General features: G+C 38.4%; 1 protein-coding gene across 3 annotated transcripts in view; it reads right to left on the bottom strand.

The window, feature by feature from the left end:
• Window positions 1–19,036, bottom strand: part of MIPOL1 (mirror-image polydactyly 1) — a 162,475-nt gene that overhangs the window by 19,878 nt on the left and 123,561 nt on the right. For 2 of the 3 annotated variants that reach the window (XM_015631286.3, XM_015631287.3), the window contains one exon: window positions 4,799–5,029. In XM_015631286.3, coding sequence (XP_015486772.1) covers window positions 4,799–5,029 — 231 coding nt within the window. Of the gene's footprint in view, window positions 1–4,798; window positions 5,030–11,805; window positions 12,466–19,036 lie in introns of those variants that run through there. The other variant, XM_015631290.3, reaches the window with a different exon arrangement.

Raw genomic sequence — 19,036 nt, 5'->3', positions numbered from 1 at the left:
GAAATCTTGCTTTTAGCCTGCTCCCTGCATAGCTGCCCTGTACTGAATACAATCTGCACACTAAAGATACGTTTGCAGTTAAAAATCTCCAGAGACTTTAGACCCATACATAAAGATACTTATTTCACTCTTTTCTGAGACACTGACCTGTATCCTCATTTAAAAATGAACACCACATCTTTATGTTATTAAATCTTTGTTTTGATCTATTAGTATTCACCAAAGTGCCATTTTATACAACGGCACACTGAATAGGCAAGGCTGGAGGTAACCATCTGCAGCTTTAGAGTCAGCGTTTGAATTGATGAAAAGAGCTTTGTGTTTTCATTGCCAAGTTTGATTCTTCCAGTCATTAGACATTCCCCTCAGATCGCATCAATGAAGCGAACTCCCTTACACCCATGTGTTAAATTCTCTTCTCCTCATGGTTTCCTTTGCCAGCTATACTCCAGAAACACTACTGGGTCTTAGCCACATTCTTCTCACAGCTGTGTTAAAAAAGAGCATCAGAGCTTCTGCCCAAAATCCATATGTGTATCTGGTCAGTCCCCTGTCGGAGGGTCACCTCACATTGTGCTGTGATTATTCAAATATTCATCCTTGTTCTTGAACTGCACTGCTCTGATCATTCTGGGAAAGATTAGACCCTCCAGCCAGCACTGAAGAACGTGTCGGACATTGATGTGAAACGCACACAGCTCCCGCACTCAGAAGGCAGATTAGTTTTTCTTGCAGGAGAGGGGGACACTAACTACTTAATAAATGCTTGCTTCTTATTTCTTTACATTTTTTGTATTCTTTTCATCGTGTGTCAACTGCTGATAATGACTGTTTTTGTTGTTTCATAGGTCAACTTATATATCAGCATCAGCTAAGAAAATAAATGAACAAGGACAAAAGCAGAGAAAGCATTTTCAAAAAAGGCTGGAGGGAAATTCAGGACTAGACAAATAAAGGGTGTTTTCCAGTCACAATGAAATTTACGTGGTCAAAAAAAATCAGACCTTAAGGAGTAAAGCAAATGTTATTAAGAAAATAATTTAATTCAGAAGAGCACTTAGTTTTCTTTTGTATTCAATCAATTGAAATATTTTATCCAAAGCTGTAACTCTCCTGACTTCCTCCTTAAAACAAAGAAAAAAAAAAATCAAAAGAACATGTCTCTAATAAACAGTTAAGGACAAATGAAACAATGACTTCTGGTTTACATCACTTTTATATTAGCTTTATTCATAGTCAAAACTACCACGACAAAGTACACAAGCAAGATTCTTCTCACCATTTACGCTTATTTTCATACCTGTATATTTTAGCATTGCACTGTTACTTTGTGGATTTGTGTTTATTTTTAGAGGATTACATAGAAATTCTATCCACTCACCCTCCTCTACCACTTTACACAGCTACACGACTATGCAAGTGTAGCTGTGCTCACATGCAGAGCTGCGCCTTACTGAGCTAGAATCATTAAATTATGAGGAAAAAATAGAATCCCCCAAAAGACAAATTGCATTAAAATTCACTCCAGCTGCAAAGCTGTTGCAGAAAAATAGAACATTTCCTGGAAAAACCACATCAAAAGTGGCCTCAACCTTTACTGATAATTGGCTAATATTGATTTGGTATTACATTATAACCTCCTCTGATCTCACTGACATCAGCAACCACTCCACAATCCCAGAGGTTCCAGCCGGAAGGACATTTTTAAAATGTCTTGCTTCCTCTGTTGGCAGAGGTATTAATTAATTCACAGGCTCACAGGCTCTCCCTGCCACCTTCTCCAGGTCAGCCCCATTTCCCTGCTGGGACTGCACCAGCTGGCTCCTGGCTTCTCAGGCAGGACAAACTTGCAGGGGTACTATACCAACACTCACGGTGAATTCTGTGCTCCTGTCCTAATTATTTGTAACCATGAAATAGAAATATTAATTAAATCTAGAAAATTATAGTCATAGCCCTTCCAGAGTACTAATTAAAAATATTATTGTGCAGGTGATAATAGTCTATTGAATAAATATGTATTGCTACGTGTGCACATACATGTGCATTTACATAGACCACAGTTAAAATGTCTACTTTTTATAAAGAATAGCACTCTCTTAAAAGTCTAAGTGTATCTTGATAGTGTCTTAAAATCAAAACAAATTCAAGCAAATGCAGCTAAATCTGTGTGGTCACTCTCTGAGCATCAATGTTTCCTGTTTTACACCAGCACCCTGTTAGGATGGTGAATCATCTTCACAGGCAAGAACACAGAGTCTCAGTTTATATCTCACACTGCAGAGAGCCAACGTGAGATGCTCACCCTACTTCAGTATAAACAGATGCTTACTACATCCAAGTTCACTACAAGTAGATACCAAAACATCACCTTCTGGTGCACAGCTGCTGTTTCGTGTGGGACAGGATCAAGAAATTTTTGTCCTGGTGGAAAGAACAGGATCACTATTCTGACTTGGTTTAGAAAGCAACAACTACTGGTGGGTACACAAATGGGTGACATGATGGAAATGCTGTGGAGAATTACAACTCTCTTTTAAGCTCGACATATTATGCTGAATGCAAACACTGAAGTTTTTAAGACTATTAAAACATTCTTCAGTGTTGCCAGAGAACAGATTAGCAAAGACAGTGTAAAACCAGTAAACTACATTGTATGAAGAAACGAAGTACATCTTTACTCAATATTATTTTATTAATTACAATGATGTTCTTTCTTATAATAATTCTTATAATAATTTCAGTATTCTGCTTTGTAACTGTTGCTATTTTACTGAATAATATTGAGAAACTACTTTATACAGCTGACAAAGCTACTTCCTTCATATGTTAGAATTCAATTTTAGCTGAGCATTTAAAAAAGTCAAGAAAACAGGTATTTTAGAACGGTCTTTAGTCTACGAATTTTAGTGCCACATTTTAAGCTACATTAAACATCCTCTTAAGGCAGTGCTAATAATTAATACTACTGTAATTAATACCAAAAAGCCTTTCTGTTGACAGGTTTATAAATTGTCAGCTCTTTCTTGAAACATAAAACATCCTACATCTTCTAAATAAAATGCTAAGCTAACAAATGAGTTCCTGCCTAATTGCCAAACACTGATTTGTATGAAGCAGTTGAGGTTACAAAGAAATTGGGAATTCTCAGCCCGGTTTCCCTGCTGATGAGTACGAACTGTCTGTGTAGTTCTCCCAGAGGTGTCAGAGGAATCTCTATAGTGTCACACAAGGGTTCTTAGCTCAAAGTAAACACACTTTCCACAAACTCAGCTGCTTAATCTGTTTGCAGGTTGAATTATAAGATGGGGGTGGATGACTCCGGGTGCTGGGAAGACGCGCAGAGCATTTCCACAGTTTCGTGGTAAAAAGGGCACGCTATTGTCATCAAAAGACTTCAACCAATTGTTTAATTTTGCTATAGGCTCAGTCGTCTGATCTTAACAATAATGAAAACTAACCTGACCAAAATTTTCCCAAGTAGTTGGGCATGTTAAATTACGTAAATTCTTTTCACTAGAGCAGTGCATCACCACTACTTTAATTCTGTTTGTGGCTGCACTTCTACTTTAGCCACCCTGGCTACATGGGATTAAACAAGATTGTTTCACTTCGGGGGAAAAAACCAAAATAGTGAAAACCCAACCTTTGCTTAAATAGCTATATTATTAAACATTTATAAATAAAACTAGATGTAACAACTTAAAACAGTGTACAGAAAGGTTCAATCAATATTCTCTTTACCATGCTTTAATATTTTTTCGTAGGTTTATTTTTATCAAGTGCACAACTCCTGAAGTTTCAAATATATGTAACTGCTGAGAATAAAGACTTGAGTGATTACCAAACAACCACTGGAGGCTTTAAAGTGAAGACTAAAAATATGCATTTTCATATATAGATACCTTAATTATATTTTATGTAGTTACAAATAAATAAAAAATAAAGGAATATAACTATTTTTAAATAGAAAAACTCAACATGTGGGTTTTTTTAATAAGAAAAGCTTTTGTTAGGTCCTTGCAATATATTATAAGACAATTTCTGACTATCCTGTAAATACAGTGTAGACATTAAAGTTGAAGATACATATGGACAGACAGGACAATTTGCATCAGTTCAGCATTGACCACCTTGGAAGGGTGAGAGAGGAGAATTTTGCAGCTGATGAATGTAATGCAGAGATGAGAAGTGCTGAACTGTCAAGAGGCACCACTAATAACAAACATGACAATAAGCACTAGAGATGAACTTCAGGTTTTGGAGTTCAGTAACCTTTCAACAGGGAAACTCATGATGGGAAAGAGAATACAATCTCCATTCACTGACTCAGAGACTTCCTGTGGCTCTCAGTGAGATTTTGAAGCCACCCCTAAACAACCCCATAAGACTTTACAGTGGCATGAAACCTGCCAGATGAGTAACAGGCCAAAAATGAGAACTGTAATATACTACCACACAATTTTAAAGGCAAATACTCTGATGCCATAGGATTGCCATAGGGTAAAAAGACAGTGAAAGCCATTCATAGGAGATGGAAAGAGTTTCTCTGTGCCTTGCACATGTAGGAAGCAATTTCCGTAACAGTAATGAGAGGTATCCTGACTTGCCTAATAGCACAAAACTGTTAAAATGATCAGCTTCACACTGAGTAGGAAATGAGCTGACAAAGAAGGAATCGTTTTAAAGGACCTTTTCTGAGTACTGACACACTTTCAGTTATAGACGAAATACCAGAAAAAAAATGCTTGTAATGTGGATTACAACTGCAATTTTTGTTGGAAGGCAAGTGACTTACTTTTGAACTTTTTCATTGGCCTCCTGTGAAGCTTCCAGGGCTTTCTGGAGCTTCAGCTCGGTGTCCTTTTGCTCTGATCGAGTTTGCTGCAGCTGAGCCGCCAGCTCTTCAATCTGGCCATAGGTTAGGGTCACAACGTCCTCCCTTCCTTGGAGTCTGCCTTCAGAAGTACTGAAAGCACAGCTAGGTTGGTTCTTCAGACTCATTCCTTCAGACAAAGACTTGTATAATCTGGGAAAACCAAATCGTACATGTTATTAAGTTTCAGTCTAAGGCTGAGCTGCAAGAATTAATACTTTCAATATTGTCATATATGGACTCACATCCACTAGTAGCAAAACAAGTTATATTTCAGAAGTGACAGAGCACAAAAAGAACAAACTTTTTCCATAAGGCTCTTATAGAAGAATGTGACAACCATCCAAATTTAAAAAAGCAAAAAAAAGTAATCAGCAAAAACTCAAGAGGAAATATTTTTCAGCTGTAGCATCTTGTTGATCACCTCTGAGCTGCAGATCAAAGTTTTCTTTCTGATTTACATGAAGTTGAATTAATCAGTGTAAGTAATTGATGTGTTATTAACTTGTACTACACAGGACTCTCTTTTAGAAAGCAGCTACAGGGGATTTATTTGCAAAAGAAGACTTTTCAATAAAATGAAAGGAATAAAACCACTACAGTTCAAAAATTAAAATCAGTAACTCACCAAGATTACTTAGAAGTATGATTTGCACATGCTAATCAATTCTAAAGGTCCCCATTCAGTTTTATCCATGATTTTGAGCTAAGTTCATAGAGATTCCAAATCACAGAGCACAAACCCAACACTCTTGCATTGCACAAACCAGAATATAGTATTAAATGCTTTGTATTTGTGGGCCAGAAAGTTCTGGACAAATCAAACATTATTTCAGTGTGGATTTCTAGTAGCAGTACACACTCATTACAGTATTCAAGACACTCTACATGACAGCTGCAAGTATGTAATAGCATATTTTCTTTCTTTTGCAGTTTATTAAGGTGTTTGCATGGAAAACACTAGCTGTTCCAACAGCCCATGAAGAAAAACCATAAACAAACTAAAATATAATATACTTGGACAAACAAAATGTGGATGAACTAGGAGAAATAGACAAGCTGAAAGGTCAGAGTGTTGACATGTCATTGTGCATATTACGTGTGATTATCTGAAAACAATGTGAAAAACCTTTCAAATTAAATGAAGACATATTGAAAATATAAATATTTATAAAGGGACATTAAAATTCCTAGAATGGACTAATTAAGAAAAAATTACTCTAGCAGTTGCACATAAAATTTACTGACTGAAGTTCCACTACAGTTGAGCATTGATCACCATAGAAAAACACAAAGGTATGCAAATAATGTTGAAAGCAGGTTACTGAAATACCATTGCTGCCCGCTTCTTAAACACCTGGCATGAGATTAAAAGAAAAAAAAACAGATGAGAAGCTAAACTGTTCAGTGAATATATGGATCCCTGATTAAAAAAAAAAAAAGCAACAAAAGCTAGAGGATAGACTAAATATTCTACCTTGTTCACACCAGCTCAGAGTTTTTTCCCAGAATATATGAAAAATAAAGTAATTTATTTAGATTCTAAAATACAGGCTCTCTGTGGCTACAACTAGGTTCCTTTCCAAAACTGGCCAAGAAAACACATATATACTACTACAACTGCAATATAGTTCTACGTGTCTTAACTCAAAATGATTGCATCTGAGTGATCAATAGATTCTGTATACACTTGGCAGCCAGTGTGATTCCTCCAGATAAAGGCACTGTGATTGATAGATCTTTTAATATTTTTTTTCAAAAGCATGTAATTTCCAGACCTTCATCAATATGTGTTTTGGTAAAATACTTTTATTTCTTCCATTCTGAAATTTACTAATTTGAAATTCCTTCATTTACCCGAAGATTATTTCTTCAATGACTATTGATGCTATAATTAAAAAATAAATGGGAGTTCTAGGCCTGAAGAATGGGTCACAGAAGTATTCAAACAGTTGCTGGATTTCAGTAATTCACATGTTCTTTTTAGTAAGCCTTTTGCTTTACTATGGCAGCACAGCCTCTTTCCTGCTCCAGCTTGGGTCTGAGAGATTCAAGAGACCACCTTAACTGTATCTAGGCAGAAGAAAAAGTGACATGAGATGATATCACTTGTGCAGCTCCTGTAGAGAGCAAGAGGTTTCCTCAGTCCCTGCAGCTTCAAGCCTGCAAAGAAATATCACCAGTTGTAACTGCTCCCAGAGGGACTTGACTTTGGCTGAAAACCAACTCTATGAAGTGCTGCTCCTAAAACACTTCTCACCTTGCCAGGCATACTTTTGCTGCAAGGTGGGAAATTATTTTCCACCTGAAGCAATTTCTGAACAACACAGCAAAACCTTCCATCTAAAGGAACAAAAAAAAACCACAGCAAAAAACCAAACATTCCCTACCTGTCCCCTCCCTCTGCCTCCACCCCAGCGATTAACATATCCAATGTTCCCAAAGTCATGTAGGGCTGACCTTGGTTTTTACCACAAATGTTTCTCACAGGTCCTGGAGACCTCTCAGATCTCAGCCTGCACTCAGGATGGTTTGAAGAGCGTCCCCTCATGCCACTGAGTGCACTCAAGGGCCAGGCAGCATCACCACCTTGAAAATCCTACCTCACAGGTGATCTTAGGAAACACTGCAATAAGACGATATCAAAAAAAGCTCATTAGACCTAAAAGGACTTTGAAATTTTGCTGTGAAGTACAGGATATAAAATGGTCAAGTTTGTATTACACGTGAGTCAGGAGGCTGACAGCTGGTAGACTGGTAACTAGATGACATTGCCCTACCATAGACAAATATTTTACTAGTCTTCCTTTGCCTGCATTTACACAAGGTAAGAGGACTGTGTTTTCTTTTCAGTACAGCAAACCATCTCTCACTAATTTATCCGAAGGCAGCAGCTGAAGGCAGTCTCTGGCACACAGGCCACGGACCATGTTACAACAGGAATGCTCGTTGCACATAACACAGAGTATGCTCTTTGCACTGTCACAGTCCATCACAGTGTCACTCTCTTCTGTGATGGACCCATTACCTCTTAGTCCAGGATGAGCTCAGACAATCTCAACCACTTGTTGAACAGAAGCCACCACTGATTTTCTTCTCTGTGGTGGTTGGGCATACAACATCAGGATTTCACAGGGCATTCTGTTGACAGATTAGTGATCATGTGTGTCCATACTGTCCAGACTCAATTACATGTGAGTATGGAACAACAGTGAGCAGCACCTTGAGGTTCACCCTTCTCTCCTGAAATGATCTAGACAAATCTGCAATCTGTACCAGGGTCCTAAGAGCCTGAACACTACATGATTCAAACATAGGTTCATTAGCTACAGTGAAACTCAAATCAACAATATTTCAACAAATATCAGTTAAAGGCCACTAGCAAATGCATTTTTTCTTCTTCGGCCTCAGCCTTCTTATCTTTAAATAAGAGCAATCACAATACTACCACTGCAAAGTGCTCTGAGCTTCACTAATGTCAAGAGACATCACTGCTGAAAGAGCTAAGTTAGAGGCAGCACAACCAGAACTTATAAAACTAAACCCAGATGGTCTTCTGGTGATGTCAAACAGCAAACATATTCTTTTCAGCTTCATTTTTACTGTCTTGGACCACTGAAGTACTCACACCATTTCCCTGTGATTAACCTGGGGGAGGGAGTAAGGACATGGAGTTTAATCATCTGAGCCTTTCTTGAAGTTGAAGGACTACCAAGTTATGCTCTCAAATAAGACATAACTGTAAACCATGCCTCCATTACAAACTCTTCATTTAGGGAGTTGCACAGCAATCAAAAGTTTTCTGGTCACTTTATGCAGCCCCTGGGCAAACTGCTTGGATAGCACTGCCTCATGTGAGCGATATGCACACGACATTCAGCACCACCTATCATTCCTCACATTCACCACAACATCAAATGGTCTAGGACCTCCACAAAAACAGTTTCTGGATTAACAGTGTTTGGTTGAAAAAGAACAGAATACACATGAGACTGATGAGTAGAAGGAAGTGTTTTTGAGCTGTTTGCAGTTATAGTGCTATTTCACAGACCCACAGCTAAGAAACTAACTTGTAGCTAAGAAATCCACCTGGATTCCCAGGATACATGATGCACCTGGGGCTGGGGTCTCTGCTATCTCTAATTTATTAGAGACTGGAGGATTACAACTTAGCATTAGCTTTTTTCTCACACAGAGATATAGTGCACCTAAGTTCACAGAAGAGACTACTGTAGATTTCACGCTTTAATCCTGGATATTACTTGCTACATGTTAACCTTAATTACACATCTTCAGGGTTCTACAACACATCTGTACTAATTGCAAATCACAGATTCACAGGCTCTCAAATTTCCTCCATGAATCAGAGGATTGTGTTCACAATACAGGAAACTATTGCAGATATTCTTTGTAGTTTTCCCAAGTTATATGTTATTCCTAGAACCGAGCTTTCAATGAAATGTTCCTGTCATGTTCTGACAGGGAATTGGCTGTATTAGCATATTCTAACCTAAGCATTCACTGGGTGCACCATGAAGGCCTGCTTCTAAGTAAGTAAAATTAACCTAAAATTAAAAAAAAATAAATAATAATAACAATAAAAAGTCAGGTGTTTACTTTTTCCCACTAGATGCTACAAGTAAGAATTTTGCTATCTTGTATCTGTTCTTTATTGTCAATTCATATGCTTTGGCCATTCTTAAATATTTGCCAATGGCTTTAGTTAACAAAATAATTTTAACTTAGTATTTGTAATACTGTAGTTATTCCCTACAGTAATAGATTATTTAGGTAACACTGCAAACAGAGAAGGAACCTTATCTATTAATCGAAGACAGAGCTGGCACCAAGAGTGACCTCAGTATGTGAACATAATGGACATTTAAGATGGTGCCAGCGACTCGGTGCTTTACTGTGTCTCACAGCCTCCTGTCTGCTCTCCCTGGGAAGTGTGAGCATTTAGCAGAGACAGAGCAGCCCTGGCTCGGCTGTGGGCAAGAGGAGGGGCAGAGCTCACAGACAAGAGGCATTGCCACCTTCCCCACCGGCAGGCTGAACTGGCAGCACCTGTGCCTGTCTGCTGGCTGCTGGAGGCCGCTGGGCTGCCATGGATCACTGAAGGGGTGTGTACGTGGGTGGTGTGGAGCCAGCAGCCCTGGCCTGGGGCCAGCAGGGAAACTGCCGATGTCAGGGATTTGCAGAAACACAAGCTTGGTGGAAGAGACACAGAGGATCTTGTCCTAAAGGTCATAGTGATTTATTTTTTATACTGGGAGTATGTTTTTAACAACATTTCTGACAACAGTTTGAAGAACAGTGCACAGTTTTTCTCAAATCTAAACTGAATTAAGAAAGCAGTAACTCTTGGTAGTGTGCTAAAATAACAACCACTGGCATACCAACAAAAACTGGTAGAAAACAATGCAGTACTTTGTAATTTAAAACACTATGTATTACTTTCTGTCTTTTTGTGATGATCCTTGCCAAGAGCTTCATCCTGAACACTGTCACTCACAAGGAAACCAGGGTATTATGGCATAAAGGAACATCAGGAATTCTGACCAGGCACTTCAGGATCAGCTCCTACAGTCCCCAAACACTCACCAACCCAGTCTAGACCTTCAGCAACCCCTCAGCTCCCACAGGCTTGACAGTACTGCTGGCATGAACATTCACTCTCTGAAATGCCAACCACAGAAATCTTCCCTGATGACAAAGACTGGGTGAACTCCAGAGCCAGACATCTCTGCAGAAGCCTTATTTGATGTTGCCTGTCATGATAGCTCGAATTTAGATTTGCCTGCAGAACTAACAAAATCTAGTAGAGATTTCTTAGAAATTATGCATGAAGTTATGGATAATATGGTTTTGGCCTTTAGTTTCCTTTGCAGATTCTCACTGGTAAAGATATTGGCATCTAACTTCCATTTTACATGAGTGACCCACACACAGACAATTTTATTTCAAATGAATAAAATCCTTTGGCAAAAGGTAGGAATATTAGTGAATCAACTCGTATTAGATAACTTGCAACAATCCAGATGAAATAAATAAGAATCCTGACCCTGAAAACTGGAACAGTCAGTGAAGGGTCCACTCAGTGCAAAGGGGCATGCCATATATACATCTGTATAAAAGAAATCTGATGGTACTGATACATATCATAATGCAGGCATCAGCATCACCTGAAAACAAGCTCAATGTAATGACTATGTGCTGTTGACTTTTATTTTTGTCTCCAGGGAATAGTGTTTACTTTGCTTTAAAATTTATATGAGTCATTTTGTTATGTGCCTTTTTTTAATTAGTCGGAAAGAAATAGCCATTTGAGAAAGCGAGCGGAAATCAATTCTGATTCGATGCCGATAGCTACTGTGCGATGTAAACTGTGTGTTCTTTCTAATTAAATGTAAACACGTGCAGTTCTAAAGTCCAGCAGTGATGACAACTACTAGAAAGGATTGCCTAAGACCTGGTCAACTGATCCTTGTGAACCTTTTGTTCATACCGTAGGCGAACTTGTGCAATCTGTCTCAGGTGAACGCCAGTTGTAACTGACTTTATTTTAGGTCATCTTCAGAGAAAAGACTTGACAAGAATGTGGAGAGCTCTGTAATACCTCCAGTTACCCATTAACTATGTCCTTCTGATAGCTAATCAATAGCATTGCATGGAGCCAAACACACTGCACTGAACTGCCCCTCTTCCAAAAGCCAAGTCTTGGTAAATATTTAATGGCAGTAAAGGTGTTTTGACTCTTATCAATCTGATATGTTAAAGAACTCTTGAAAGAAACTTTATCTTTCTTCTGTCTGCATAAATAATTTGTTCAGTTACAATTTTAGTCTTATGCAAAAGCACTGAATTTAATGATCTAATGCTTTTAAATCAAGGCTTTGGACAGAGAAAATGTAGTTTCAATCCACATGTCACAAAATAAAGAAAAACCAAAGTTTATTTCCTTGATAAAATGCCAACTAGAAATATACATCAAGGAACCTAGCCCTTTATACTGTAGTAGTAAATACTGTGCCAAACTCGCTCAAAACCTGTTATACAAGTGCACATTTGAGATTTTCTTGCAAGGCTTCAGTTTCTGAAAAATTCTTAGCTCTCATTCACATCAAGACAATGTAGGAATTTTAGCTTCTTTTCACCAGGGGAAAAAAAACCCCAACTCTAAAATAATTATACCAGGGTCCAGAGACTTTTTGTATCCATACACTGAGTATTCCCAGCTTCAAGTGGTATATTCATGTGATGAGTTTTATTAAGCATGTTTCCATTTTCTATTTTTCTTGTACAAAGCTGCTTGTCTAGATCCTTAACAAAGAAACTTTTGTCCTGATCCTTTACCATCATGCAGGTATCCCTCTGCTACAGCCAGGTAGGATCCAAACACCACCTTATATACTTAGATGGGCTTATTCTGTGCCTCTGTGCTAATGCCAGAGGATGGAGGAATCCTCTGACTTTCTCCCACAGCACAGTCTTCCAGCCTCTTCTGCATGATCCAGCTTCAATATGAGCCTATGTATTTTGAAGAAAATGATTCAGCAATGGATCCAAGCTTTTTCTTGGAAGACAATCTGGCAATAAAAAATTGATAGTGTTTCAGTTTCCAAAATGTGAATCACCATAAATGTTTTCCCAGAAGTATAAGCATTACTTTTTCCCCAGTGTTTACATGGCCTCCTTTGTGCTCTTGATGCCATTCAATAGTCTTCAAAAATAAGGATCACAGGAATAATTCCTAAACACTGGCATAGATAAAGTGAACAGCCCGAAGTTTTTTAATCACTAGCATTGCCTCTGGTGAAAACAGTATTAATTAAAATCATAAAGGCATATAAATTAATCAAGCAGTGAAGCACATGGCACCATTTAGTAATGATGAGCTGAAGAAAGCTGATTACTAAAAACCTCAGAAAATATCTTGTACTTAATACAATGTTATCTTTATAAATCAGACATAATCGTGAATTTTATGGCTGTCCTGATTTGCTATTGTGATCGCTTGGCTTAACTCCTCCACTGAATCAGAAAAGCAAGAGACAAAGCTGTCTTGGACCCCAAGCTGGAAGCCAGCCCTGCTTTCCAGCATGGCCAGGAACATCCAGCTGAGGAAGAGCCTCTCCAGGAGAAGGCAATTAGAAGAAATACAAAGAATGGAAACGTGTTTCAAAGATGGAATAACTGAATACATATGGTATTTCAGAGAGGGATGATCTCATGGATGAGATGAATAGCCCTAAAGCTAGAAAAAGTAGCCCTAAAGCTAGCCCTCAGTGTGACTAAGCTGAGAAGCGGAATCACATGGGGCTCTGCTCCTTGCCCCTACCTTCTTGCTGAATGATTCAATGGGTTAAAAAAAATCTTTGAATGATTTAAAAAAAAAAAAGAAAATGTAACTTTTAAAATTTCAGGATGCTTCCTTCCCTGTCCCAAGAAAATAAAACAGACTATCTGAACAGTTTTGTCTGATCTTACTCAAAGGTGTTACTGAAAAATATTATGCAACTCTGATGAAAGGCAAACATGGTGTACTGTGCTCCAGCCCATGCCCAGTTTTGGTCACCAGAGTACCAGTAAGTGAGGTACTGATGAACTCTTGGTGAGTGTGCCCAGCACATTTTCCCCACTTTCTTGGTACTGTACACAGCAACACGTACCACTCTGCAATGGCTGGTGACTCACTAGGAGGACTGCCTGTGCTGCAGTCTGAAATCTGTCCTCCACATGGGGAAACACACACAAAATGTCGACTTTAATGCCATCGTGGCTTCTGCCATACAAAAATGCAGCTGGTTTGGGGATTTCTGTGCAGATACACACTCAGCAACTCACCTCCTGAACACCATGTAAATGGCACAATGGCAACATATCGCTACTCAGGAAGTCATGTCTTACCTAGCTGCTGCTGCCAAACCCTTGCTCATATAAATCATACAGCTCCTTGGACAGTTAAGCGCTATGAAACAAGGCAGTTAAAACGATGGCTTAAATGATAAAGGGAGCGCCTGGGAAATTTAATATAGGGGAAGTCTGCTTCCCTATTGTATCAAAGCTTTCTGAAGCAACTGGGCAGACTTGTCTGGGCCATTCTCCCCTAACGTGAAACAAGGACACATGCTAAGGGAATGATTTAGTGGATTGGGCTAAGAGCTCTGTCTTGAATTCCCTCTTCTATTTCACGTCTTCTCTGTGGTACCGAGCAAGTCACAACATGCAAAACTCAGCCTGCCATGCTGAAACTGGGAGTAAAGCGTCTTTCCCTAGCTCATTTTCTTTAAAATCCAAGCTTTCGGGGTCCTGGATTTCTTCTTATTACCTTCATGTGCTGCATCTTGGAAACCAGAGGCCCAGATTTGGTTCAGGTCTCAGCACCCATTATTGTTCATGGAAAGACACGGAAGAGCTAATTGCCAGTATGCACGCATTAACAATGCTCATCAACCTGGCTAACCTCAGCAGACAGATCCAGGTTTGGGACCTAAATGGAAAAAACAGTTTTTCACCAGTTTTTGCCTCCCCATTGCAGGTTCAGCCACCACTGTCACCACGGGGCATAGGCAGTGACAGCAACCTCCTGTGCTTTGTTGATCTGCCCCGAGCACAAACATCCTTGTGTTCTGAGATGTTCCTTCTTTCCTCCCAGTGAAAGGGGCCATCAGCTGGATATGGCACATGACTGGAAGCCAAAACACACAACTTTCATACCTCTTGAAAAGCGAGTAGACTGGTGGTTGGAGAAAAATCAGTGAAGAGAATCTCTCAAGCGTAGGGGTTGGAAAAAGGCTATATTTATTTCTGTATCCTAAAAATTTTAAATCTGCTTCCCTCACCTCTCTCTTCCTTTACCCTCATGAGTTGTGACCATTGAGCTATTGAAATAAAATGTGTAAAAAATTAACATAGTTGTGCGCTTTAATTTAGCTTTAGGTTGAAGAGAAAAAAAACATTTTTCACTTTATGACACAGGATTTCACAAGAAAAACTGCAGTTTTTTTCTTTCATTTTTCCATGACCAGCAGATAAAATGAAACACTATAGCAGGAAATATATTGGTTGCACTGAACCAAAGAATTAATTATTTTCTCAGGACCTGACAAGGAAACTGAATGAATATGAAAGCTCTTGTGAAATCTAGCCAACACGGAATTCAACACTCTTCAATTCCTTATTTATTTTCTGAACAGGACAAGATAATTATTGGTATGAATACAGCCTACTATGCTTATACACATCCAACAGGTATTATACCCTCCTCTGATATGAGCAGTAAAATTGCTCAAGAGGAAAAACTAAATTCCTACATCACGACATTCCTCATTCTACTGTCACAACTGTAAGAGTATAGTAAAATTATTTCTTTGGTAAAGATAGTAGGGAAGAAGAGCAAATTGAAGAGTAAGTATTTCTCTATCTCCACCAAAACCCTTGGGATGGACATCCCTTTTACAGAATATGATTGAAACAGAACATAATCTTACATGAGCCTGGATAACATTAAGATCTTGCCTAGCTCAGAAGCAAAAGAAAGATACATCGGGTAACATGAACCTTGTTATCCATCTTTCTTGCAGTCTTTTTGGTGAGGGACAAATTCACAGTTCTTCCCCTTTGGTGAAAGTTCCTCCCAGTTCAATCTTCTTTAATGATAGTGGAAGCCATTAGTGCATTTCCCACTGAGAACCAGAAGAAAGCCTAGTGAAGACAGCTTTGAATTTATTTGTGCCAAGAAGCTAATGGCTGTGGCCATAAGTAGGTGCTCTTCTGGCTGCCTAGTACAACTAAATACTTCCTCAAAACCTTGCTGCTTCCTCCTGATCTCTGGGAATGGAAGACCAGAAGAGAAAAAATGCAAGAAAATATTACTTTATACAGCCAAAAATAGGGGCAAGAAGAAAAAGTTCCTTCAGAAATAAAAAGAAACAATAAATAATCTAGATGTTTGAAATTTTGGCCTCAACCTTGGTTGTTTCAATGACCACAGCTTGGGTATGACATAAGTCCTTCATGGTATATTTTCAATACAATGTACATAGTTTTTACCTTAATGAGATATGTAAGATCAGAATCAATGAATCAACACCATGATATGCCCCTAAGTTATTTTTTCATGGACAGCAGGTGAGCGGATGTCATTCCTCTGTTTAATCAGGAGTTAAAGCGTGTACAGTAATTCCTTATTTTCACAATATTCCTTCTGACAAAGATAACAACCATAAGAATGGCTCCCAGCTGGCTAAACCTGACATACAGGTTTTGTTAATAAAAAAATGCATGACTTAATTAATGAAATGGATCTATTAAGACTGTCCCCCAATCAACCAGAGTGGCCCCACCTACAGCTGAACTTCACATGACCTATCTTATGCAAAAAGAATTGTAATAACTTGCACTGGAAGCTGCTATAGAGGAAAGGTTGCTATGAAGAAAAAAAAATGTGACTTAGAAATGCATATAATGCCCCTAGAGGAGAAAGCTTAGTATTTTCACTTTTACTCAGCCTTTTCCTTTACAGTGAATAATTGAAACAATTTTGCTAAACTGTGTAAAATTATTTCACAAAGAATAATTACATTTGATCTATTAGCACCTGATACTATCTATTGTCTAAATTGCTTGCATTCAATCCATGAGTAATGTCAACAGTATTAGTGTCCATTATGGACGAATTAGCTGAGTAAAAATAATTTTTAAATGTTTGACATTCTTCTGCCGTTTCTCTAGCATAATGTTCAAAAGAAGTATCATTATACCAACATATTGGATTTTTTCAAGGCATGCCTTTATTTAAGTCTGCAAACTTGGGGTCTTTAAAATTTGCCTGTTTTGTTCTGGCAAGCATAAATCTGCAGCAATCTACTCAATTTACATTCTTCTCTGTTCCTATCTAGCTGTCCCACACTAATTGGCTGTCCAAATTCACCTCCATCAACTTTGGCAGGCTCAACACCTCCTTCAGAAAACCAGGTTTTCTTCTCCCCCAGTCATAAAGAGCTGCACTGTTACAAACAGAAAAAAGGAACTTTGCAACATTTCTACAACAAAGTTATATATATACATTAATTTGATCACACGCAGACATACATGCTCCAAACTGAGCTAATGCAACAGCAGATACCTATTTTTTTTTTCTCTCTTGCAGCTTTATTCCTGTTTCAAAGATTTCCAAATCCATGCTGCCTTTTAGCAGAGGAAATCCCACGAACTGTTTAAGATTACATTCTCACTGAAAGCGATGAATGCCACAGTCTTCTCCAGAATAAAAAGCTACTTTCTCTCCTTGGAATAGTAACTTTACAGTAATTTGGAGGAAGCAGGAGAAATAGTTGGTCATTAAACATTAGATGTATTAATGGGGCACTCACAGTGTATGACTCATCTGGAAAAGGCAGTTCTGTACTTGCATTTCAGGACTGCTGCAATACAATAGCTACTGCGATAAATATAGGTTTATCTCACTTAATATTTAGCAGAATCTAATGAAGAAAACTTAAATCAATGCACTTTCCAAAAAAAAAAAAAGCAAAAAAAAATATAAAGCATGAGTAGCACTATTTACATCTTACAGCTAGGGGAATAGAGAGGCAAAGAAAAAACATTCCAAAGGAGGCCCTTCATTTCCACTCCTCAAATGGAGACCTTTAGTACTTGGTCTTTGCAACTTACAGAGACTTGCAACTCCATATGAAAACAATGACAAATCAGAACATTCAAAGCAGGAATCCCCCAAGCACTTTAGCAGCATGCATAAAATGATCCACTTCTTCAGACTCATATAGCTCATGAAGTCCTGCTCGGTTCTCTGGAAATCTCAGACCTGCAAATATGGGTCAACCACTTGGTAGCAGTTGCTTGTAACATGGCATTGTTGGAAATGGAGCTTCTGTAGAGCTCAGAAAAATGATACAAAAAACCAACCAAACAACAACAACAAAAAACCCAACAAAAAACCAACCCAAAAAACAGGCTATATAGGATGCTGGCTTGATTAGTAAAGTTTCATATGATGCCTTGGAGTGGAGGGAAAAGTCATTAATGTAAAGTCTGATATATTAGGAGATACAAAGAGAAACATAATTCATAAGGACAGAAATTCTGTTTGCTCTCAAGACACTGCAAATCTGTCCTTTATGGTTTTGGGCTTTTTTTACCAGTCCTAGTTATTCATGATCTATTGAGCCCTAAAATCATATCACTTTGATGAAAGCTTTGTGCATTTCCTTACTCTCAAGTTCTGACTCATGTAGGTGATTAGGAGGCAGAATAGTAACAGAGATAAAATAACTGGACCACTTCAGAGCACACTTAAGTCACTGTGAGAACTCTCAAGCCCAAGGTAAATATATCTGTTCATAAGGAACTCCAGAAATGGAGACACTAAGAGAAACAGGCATGTGCACTACATCCTGGGCTTTTAGTGTAGACTTTTGTCTTGTTTTGCCTACTTTGTACCAAATGAGCTCTTAGTTCTGTCTGAGGAAAAAAATTGGTTCCCAGGAATCTGAAGAACAGAAACAAAATACTTATGTCTAGAGCCAGGGACAATGTGATGCACTTCAGAAATTATTTGTAAGAGCAGAGTAGGTGACAAGATTTTTTAGATGGTGGACAAAAAGCTTTGGGGCACAAACCCCAGATATTTTACAAGAAATGAAAACCAAAATCAGCTCATCAAAACAATCAGAACCCAGAGTCTGATGTACTTCTATCAAAAACCAGTAACATCTTGCTTAGGTTTTTGATGAATAAAATTCACTGGCAGTTCAGATTGCAGGCAAGCCTTCAGAGGGAGACTGAGAAAAAGAAATGGATATGACATTCCTGGAGTAAATATGGTGTGTGTGGGGAAGAACTTCAGCTGCTGGCCCCATCGAGTCCTGACAAAAGGAATGCAAGAGCTGTTCCCAAGGTGAAAGAAGACAGGCTGAACAATGTGGCTAATGGGATCACATTGAGCTAATGGGATCACCACAACTTGTTTTACTTCTGTTGGTTCATGTCAAAACTCTGATGTGTTTTAGATACATTCTACAGCAGTAGGCTAAATCTTGAGGCATTTTTGGAGAGAATTTACATATCTTTGGGTTTTGAGCCTTGTGTAAAAGAGTCTACTGGGTAAGAACACTTCAAATTCAGAAATTCACAAAT

The sequence above is a fragment of the Parus major genome, chromosome 5 (genome assembly GCF_001522545.3).
Source record: "Parus major isolate Abel chromosome 5, Parus_major1.1, whole genome shotgun sequence".
Classification (NCBI taxonomy): domain Eukaryota; kingdom Metazoa; phylum Chordata; class Aves; order Passeriformes; family Paridae; genus Parus; species Parus major.
The sequence above is the reverse complement of the archived record's forward strand: the minus strand, read 5'-3'. Positions and strand labels throughout refer to the sequence as shown.